Source organism: Dama dama, chromosome 28 (assembly GCF_033118175.1).
Source record: "Dama dama isolate Ldn47 chromosome 28, ASM3311817v1, whole genome shotgun sequence".
Taxonomy (NCBI): Eukaryota; Metazoa; Chordata; class Mammalia; order Artiodactyla; family Cervidae; genus Dama; species Dama dama.
The window spans coordinates 40,968,468-40,977,261 of NC_083708.1; the positions used below are offsets into that span (position 1 = coordinate 40,968,468).

The following is an 8,794-nucleotide window of genomic DNA, read 5'->3' on the forward strand; positions in this document are numbered from 1 at the left end:
AATGGAAACAGTGACAGACTTTATTTTGGGGGGCTGCTAAATCACTGCAGTTGGTGATTGCAGCCATGAAATTAAAAGATGCTTGCTCCTTGGAAGAAAAGCTATGACCAGCCTAGACAGCATATTAAAAAGCAGAGACGTTACTTTGCCAACAAAAGTCCATCTAGTCAAACCTATGGTTTTTCCTGTAGTCATGTATGGATGTGAGAGTTAGACTATAAAGAAAGCTGAACACCAAAGAATTAATACTTTTGAACTGTGGTGTTGGAGAAGACTCTTGAGAGTCCCTTAGACTGCAAGGAGATCAAACTAGTCAATCCTAAAGGAATCAGTCCTGAATATTCATTGGAAAGACTGATGCTGAAACTGAAACTCCAATTTTGGCCACCTGATGTGAAGCGCTAACTCACTGGAAAAGACCCTGATGCTTGAAAATATGAAGGCGGGAAGAGAAGGGGATGACAGTGTCTGAGACGGTTGGATGGCATCACCAACTCGATGGTCATGAGTTTGAGTAGGCTCCAGGAGTTGGTGATGGACAGGGAGGCCTGGCGTGCTACAGTCCATGGTGTCACAAAGATTCGGACACGACTGAGTGACTGAACTGATCTGAACAGTAAGAGTTCATCTGGTTACACAAGTCACAAATCTTGTCTCTGAATTTCTTTTAATGTCTTTCTATTTTCTTAATTCTTTTTCTTTTCTTTTATTTGCCCATTCCCATATTCACTTCCCCACTCCTTTCAACTCATCAGCAAATACTGCCAGCCCTATTTCCAAAAATATATCTTAAATATATTGTCCCTTGTCAGCACTAATTCAGGGGTCCCTTGACTGATACCTGTACATTAATTTCTTGACCCAATACAATCCATTTTCCATATACCAGCTAGAGTGAATTTTTAAACACAAATATGACCATGATCCTCTGTGTACCTGTGTACCTGTTGCACCTAGAATAAAATACAAACTTATTCTAGGGTCTATTCTCCAAGCTGCATGTGATCTGATTCCTATCTGCCTTCCTAAACTACTTGCATGCACCCCTCTCCATACTCATGATGCTGTATGTAGGTTTCTTCTCCTCTCAGACACCAAGTTCATTCACATTGCCTTCCTTCCAAGGCTCTTTTTTTTTTTTTTCCTTCCAAGGCTCTTATATTTGCCCTCCCTACTTTCCTTGACTGGCTTCTTGTCGTCCAGGTCTTAAGTCAAAGACCTAAGAGACCTTTTATGACCATCCCCCCAACCTAAGAATACACCCTTCTTTTAGTTCTTATATATCATCTTTCTTTAATAGCATTTAATTGCTGTCTAAATTAACTTTTCCACTTATTTTCTACCTTATTTGTTTGTCTACCATGACTCAACTGTAAGTTCCATCAGAAAATGGATTTCATTTATCTTGCTCACCTGTATCACCAGCATCTAGAAAGTACATGGCCCATAATAAATGCTCAAAAATATTTGTGGAATAAAAGAACATTATACTTAAAGTTAGCAGTTCCTAGAGTGTGTTCCTCAAAATACTAGTCCTGTAAAATTCCTTTACATGAGCTTCATAGTGTACCTGAACGTTAATTATATCCCCCAAACTTGACAATAGGGCCTTTGCATAATACCTATTAATGTTTTGCAGAAGCATTGCTTATGAATTAAATGATGAATTTAAGGAAATGCTAGCATAAGCAAATAATTCTTGTGCAGTTACTTCATGGAAATTTTAATTTGCTTTTCTTTATGCTACCATTTTATACATTCCCATTCATCAAGTCTTATGGGAACTAGGGATTTAAAAAGGAGCATGGCACAACAGATGCCCTCAAAAAATATACTGACCATAATCCAATCATTACAACAAATGTAGTAGAAGTGCATGAAGTGTGGTTGGACTGCAGAGAAAGAGAAGATGCACCCGGCATTAGGGATGTTGGAATTTACCATTAGATGATCCCTGGGGTAGATTTTGGATATTGTGAAGATTTATCAGATAGAGAATAAGGAAGCAAAGAAGTTACAGTTATATATGGGTGTGTGCCTGCTAAATTGATTCAGTCCTGTCTGACTCTGTACCGCTAGGGACTGTAGCCTGCCATGCTCCTGTCCATGGGATTCTCTGGGCAAGAATACTGGAATGGGTTGCCTTGCCCTCCTCCAGGGGATCTTCCCGACCCAGGGATCAAATGTGCATCTCCTGTGGCTCCTGCATTGTAGGCAGATTCTTTACCACTGAGCCACAGGGTAATGGTTATATGTACTCACTGGTGTTGCTACCTGATTGGTTTAATGAATTTGGTAATTAGAAACTAGATTATATTTAATAATTTAAAATTAAAAATTTTAATTTCAAATTAAAATAATTTAAAAATTATCAAACAACATAATTAAAAAAAAAACATTTTGATTAAGTTTGCTTCCCAAATCCACTGAAGGCTTTAGAAAACTTTATCTTAGGTTGTTTTTTAGTTTAAGTTCCTTTTAATTTTTAAGTTTAGGCTGAAGCCATACACTGGTCCAAGGAAGTCATGTAGTCATCTTGCACTTTAGAGTGGTCAGGGCAGACCCTGATAGAAACTAGAATAGTCATTCTCATCCTTGGCCATACATCAAAGTTGTTTGCAAAGCTTTCAAAAAAAAAAAAAAAGAAAAAGCACAATCAGATGCCTGAATACTAAATCATAACCTCTGTTCTAGTGTTGAGAACCTCTGAAGTAGAGAGATTCCTTAGTTTTCCAGTATAAGTTACCTTCACTATGGCATGGTTGTTTTTAATTTCTGGAACATGAGAAACATGTTTAACTATAAGAACAAAACATATTACCTAGCCAATAACCATGATTTTCTTTATTAACTCTAATGACTCAGTCCTATCAACACCATAATCAAAATTGACTGTATATATTTTATTAGCAGCCATTTATATGCAGTGTGTGTAATATCCAACTCACTTTTCTTTGTAAACCGTTTAAAACTTTTTTAAACATTGCAGTTATTTCACTGAATTCTTTCAAGAGAAACTTAGATTTGGATTTCTAGATTAGACTTCTAAATATATAATTTTATTATACTTTATAGCACTTCCATATTTTAACTAGAGTACTTTCACTTATATAACATATTTAAGATTGTAAGATTCAGGATGACATAAATTGTCTGTTTTATTTGGTACTGCTTCTAACAAAGTCATGTGCTTCTAGCAAAGTTATGTTTTTGAGTTTAGTAGAAAAAAACAAATGTAGATTTAATTCTTATAAGATTGAATAGATTCAGATTCAAACATAGAATTAATAGATTAACACTATAGTTTACATAAAATAATGAATTATCATGTTTGGAGAATGAAATTTAAGTTAAAATATAATACTTTTGATTTATGTAGCGAAACGTCTCAAGTCCAGTACAAGCTTTGCAAACATTCAAGAAAATTCCAGTTGAAACCTACAGAATGGAGAATCAGCATCTTATCCCATGGGTGAATGGTGGAAGACACAGCTTGGTTTAAAAGAAGATAAACTGTGATTTGACAAGTCAAGTTCTTAAGAAATGCAAGGACTTCAGATTTATTTTTAAATAAGAATTTTCCATTTTTCTTTCCTTTTCCACCCCATTTTTAAGGGTTTGGGTATTTTTAATTTCCAGGCATAGCAATGTTGTCTATTTTAAAGTGTATTTGTTAAAATAACAAAAGATGCAAGAACAATCTTTGTTTTATTTTGTAGACATATTGTTACTGAGACTTCCCCTATGTCCTTGGTTAACATAGTATCTCAAATAGCAAAGTTTTTGAAAACTAACATTTAAAAATTAATCAGTTATAGCAAAGACTTTAAAAAAAATGTACTTGCCAAAAAGTAGCAAGTCCAAAGATTAAATTTCTCATCATTGCAGTGTTATTATCACATATATTTGATATGTCATATATTACAATTAATATGTAATTCCATCTCTAGTTTCCTTAAAGTCATTTTTGAAACCACTAATTACAAACCTCCCAATCAATTTTTAGAACTGGGAAGGCACATTACATTTATCTTTGTAAAAAGATTTATGATAACTGGTTTCTTACTTGACTTTTATAAATAGTATTTTACACCTTATTTTTGCCTTTATTTCATAAGTAATTTGAAATCACTGGACTGCTTTATTATATTCAGGGCAAGATGGATTCTTTTTTATACCAGGGATTTGCATTGTGAAATATTAAGTTATTTGGCAATTTATAATTTATTACTATTTTAAATCAAATGTAGCATTGTCACACTGTATTTAAATTGTGATTTTTTTTTTTAAATAGGGATTTTCTCTTGGAAGATATGGGGAGTTTTGGAAGAGAGGAAAAGGAGGAGTAAAAAAACCCTTGAGATTCAGAAAATAGGGACCTGAGGGGATGCTCACTCTAAGACTATTGAATGGTTTATACTGCAGGCATGAGTCAGTAGAGTCTGATACAGAAAGCAGTTCAGCTAAGATGATGCTTATTTTTCTAAATTATTAATATCAAATGAAGGTGATACATTATTAAAATGAAGTCAGATATCTCACAGTTGAAAATGAATTCCTTTTTGAAATGTTTATATCAACCTTTAAAAAAAAATTCAAAATTGTTTACGGTTTCTTCCCTCAGGTATTTTAGGTGTTTCATTTGTTAATTCCTTCTCGCCATCTTGGTGGATATAGGTTTTCTTTCTTTCCTTTTTTTTTTTTTTTTTTAGGCTTTGTTTTAAATGTTGAAAATATAAAGGCTGCTCTATATAGAAACAAGAATTTGCTTAATTGGTACAAGAATCTGAATCCCTTCATACACTGTAAAATGTTCTTATAGAGAGACAAGATAATGTTTTTTATTATTTTTTTAAATGTTTACCATATATACAGAGTGAAAGAGAAGGCTCACTCTTGGATATGTAACATATCCAGAAGCTGTTACAGTTTTTCTAGTCTGCTGTGATCTATTTAAAATGTGCTGCTGTTTGTTCTGCTGTTACTGTTCACGCTGCTAATGCTAATAGCACTGTCTTGATTTGAAGCATATAGTTGAGGGCCATTGAAAGCAATCCTTCATTAATGCAGATAAAATCAGTTTACATGTGCAAAGTAACAAAATGGCATTTTCGATTCTGTAAGAAGTGACTCTTTGAGCATCTTTTAATATCATGTATTTCTGAAAACCCTGGCTTTTGGATATGGCTGCTAATAAGCACTTTACAAAAGAAAAGGCATCCCTTTAATATTTTTCTGGTTGAGTCATTGCTCTTTAGAAGTAGCATCAGCAATAGATTTCGAAAATAAGTATTAAGCACTATGCTAAAGTGTGTAAATATTTCATTTATAAAGTCATATTGAAAAATTCTTTGCATAGTTCTGAATTCTTAGATTCATAGTATATGTGTGTGTACCAGAATATCTTTAGTTTTTTGACACTTTGAAATAAAGGAAATAGCTTAAAGAAATTGAAGTGCTGTATTTGATTTTTAAATACATTTTTTTTAACTTCACACATAACTGAACATCACATTTCAATTTTCAAGTGTTGAGTTTCTTTTTTCTTTTTTTTTTCACTACAAAATAATTTATTAAAGCACAGCTTCAGCCTCCTATATACAAGCACACATACTCCTGACTACCCTAACTAGGGGACCCTTTTCTTCTTCCTTGCCTTGTGAACCTCTTCTATCAGATCTTTAAGATACTGGATCTCCTTGGCCAAGGAATCTGCCTTCTCTTTCAGAGCCTCATTCTTCTTTTCTAGCTCTTTACATTCACCAGTGAGAGCCTCCTGTTCTGCCCTCTTCTGGCGGTGCCTAGTGGCTGCTGTCTTGTTCTGCTCCATTTTCTGCAGCTTCTTGTCTAGCTTCTCACCCTTTACTTTTGCTGCTACCGTCTTCTCTCCAAGAGGCTCGTAGGGTTTGGGGCGGGAAGAGCCACCGAGGGCACCTGGAGATCGCAGGCTCTTATTTGGAGAGCCCCTGGAGGTGGAGGGGCTGTGCTGGGGAGAGCCCAGAGAGGAGTCAGGGCTCATACAGATGCCACGATCATTATCTGAGGGGGCATCCTCCTCCTTTATGCACTGAGGGATCACAGTAATGCCAGTGGTGGAGTCTGGCTTGCTATCTCCTTCAGAGATAACCACTTCACTGCATAGCTCTAAACTAAAGGAATGATCTGGAGTGGAAGCCCCTGGGGAAGGGGGAAGAGGTTGCAAGAAAGTGAAGGGGGCACCCTGGTCAATTGTTGGTAAACTTTCTGGAAGATGGCCAATTGGGTTCACTATGGCCAATTGGGTTCACTATGGCGGGGGGGGGGGGGGGGGGGGGCTTGTTAGTCGCCTGGAGTAGGGGATCAAAGAGATCACACGTGTCATCCAACGTGGCCAAGAGCTCATCTGGCATGGTTTCCAAGTCATACTCAACAGGGTATCATTAAAATCAAACTCCTTCAAATCCATTTTCTCCGCCATCCAATCTGTCCCGGAGAAAGCATCCTCCTTGCTGTTGTCTGAGAAACTGACCAACCCATCCACAGCCAGCCACTCGGAGGAGCCTGCCTTAGCCTTGTCGCAGGAGAACCCATGAGGTCTGAAGTGCTTGGCCACCTCCAGGTAGTCATCCAGGAGACCTAAGCTCTCTTCAGCCCCCAAACCCGACGGGTCGAAGGGGGGACACGAAGTCCCTCACGAACACCTCGCTGCTCAGGAAGCTCATCTCGGCCATGTTGCGAGCTTTTGGTGCTTAATTGGAGGAATGTGCTTAATTCGAAGGTGTCTTTGTCGATTACAGCAAGGCTGCTGCTGAATGCCGTGAACAGCGCCACGGCTGCCGCTGCAAAGGCCGGTACTGCCGCAGGCACTGCTGCCTCTAAAGCGCCGAGGTGGCTGCTGACCCTGGCGGGAGCGAGAGGAAAGACGGTGCGCACTTGCCAGGAGGAACTACATCTATAGGCGGGAGGAAGAAAAAATGGCCAGGTATTGAGTTTCAATATGTACTTTTGAAAGGACATACTGGGACTTCCCTGGTGATGCAGTGGTTAAGACTCCGTGCTTCCAGTGCAGGGGACACAGTTCAGCCCCTGGTCAGAGAACTAACACTGAACATACTCTGTGGCCAAATTAATTAATTTTAAAAGTACCATCTATCTTATAACTTTGCTGCAAATAAATATGTACTTTTGGATGAAGATAATGATGATTTAGATTTGATAGGCAGAAATAACATCAGCTCTCCCACAGTGCAACTCTAAATCAATGAATAACAGAGTTTAGTTGGTAAATGTTACTTCTGTGGGACACTATTTTCTAATGTTTCACAGATGGGATCTGTTTTCTAGTGCAGTGTACTCCCTATAAAGTGAAATGTTTTCCCAGAACGTAGGGGTTAGGGGAGCTGACTCTCCTCATGCAGTTGAAAATCCACATATAATTCTCCAAACTCAACTTCTAATAGCTCACTGTTGACCAGAAACCTTACTAATAACATAGTCAATTAACACATATTTTGTATGTTATATGCATTATATACTGTATCCCTACGATAAAGTAAGCTGCAGAAAAGAAAATGTTATTAAGAAAATCATAAGGAAGGAAAATACAAATATAGTACTGTACTATATTTGTCGATATGTTTATGTCATCTGTTTACAAGATAAATTGTCTGTCAGTAATTACATCAATATTGTCTCATATGGTACAAGACACTATAGATGTTATTTGTATTACTAAAGATCCTACATGCTACAGCTAAAGATCCCATGTGCCATAACTAAAGACCCAGTACAGCCAAAGAAGTAAATAATGATAAAGAATAAATTATAATGTTTCCAGAAGAAAACATGGAGATAAAACATTTTGAAACTACAAATGGGAGGATAGGAGATACAGATGAAACAGTGAGAAGATTTAATTTAAAGTTCCTGAAGCAAAGAAGAGATAAAAATGGAACAGAAACAATTTTTGAAAAGATAATAGCTGAGAATATTCCGAAAACTGGTGAAAAACATGGTCACACATTAAGAAGTCCAAATAGAATTTAAAACAAACCCCCAAACCTAGTCACATTCATAGTAAATTAAAACTAAGGAGAAAATCATACAAACAGCTAGCGAAAAAAAGGCTTACCTTTAAGAGAGCAGTAATTAAACTTATTGTTGGTTTCTCATGAGAAATAATGAAAGCCAGAAGGCAAACTGAATATTTTCAAAGTGCTAAAAGAAAGTAACTGACAATCTAGAATTCTATGCCCAGCAAAAAGTGTTCTTCAAAATTAAAAGGGGAATAAGGCATATCTGGGCATAAAGGCTGAGAGAATTATTACAAACAGGCCTGCATTAAAGGAAATGCTAAAGATAGGTCTTCAGGCAGAAGCAAAATGAACTTAGATAGAAACCCAGTGATGTAAGAAGAAAAGATTGATGAAAAAGATAAAATAGGTAAGTCTAAATAATTATTGACTGTATACAACAATAATGCCCTGTGGGATTAAAATATACATAATGAAAACAACAATGGCATAAAAGTCAAGGTCAGATTCTTGGAGTTAAAATGTTTTAAGGTATTTGCATTATCTGGAAAATTTCAAGTGGATACTGGTAAATAATTTTGTTTTCTTTAAATTGGACGTAAGGTGCATTCTGACTCAGATCCAATTTCATTCCTTTCATGACATCTTTTATGATTTTCTTCTACTCTTGACTCTTCATATTAAAGAAAGCAGTTTGTCATAAATGAAAAAATAAGGACTTTAGAATCAGACCTGGGATTAAACTCCTGCTTTTCGCCTTTCTTGAACAAATGGGAGGTACT

General features: G+C 36.5%; 1 protein-coding gene and 1 pseudogene across 2 annotated transcripts in view; one reads left to right on the forward strand and one right to left on the reverse strand.

The window, feature by feature from the left end:
• The window catches only part of OSTM1 (osteoclastogenesis associated transmembrane protein 1), a 42,291-nt gene extending 36,841 nt beyond the window's left edge, over positions 1-5,450 (forward strand). For both annotated transcript variants that reach the window (XM_061131983.1, XM_061131982.1), the window contains one exon: positions 3,380-5,450. In XM_061131983.1, the coding sequence (XP_060987966.1) occupies positions 3,380-3,435 (56 nt within the window). In that variant the 3' untranslated portion in view covers positions 3,436-5,450. The remainder of the gene's footprint in view (positions 1-3,379) is intronic.
• Positions 5,451-5,549: 99 nt separating this feature from the next.
• LOC133048105 (cyclic AMP-dependent transcription factor ATF-4-like) lies at positions 5,550-6,808 on the reverse strand (annotated as a pseudogene).
• Between the last annotated feature and the right edge of the window lie 1,986 nt (positions 6,809-8,794).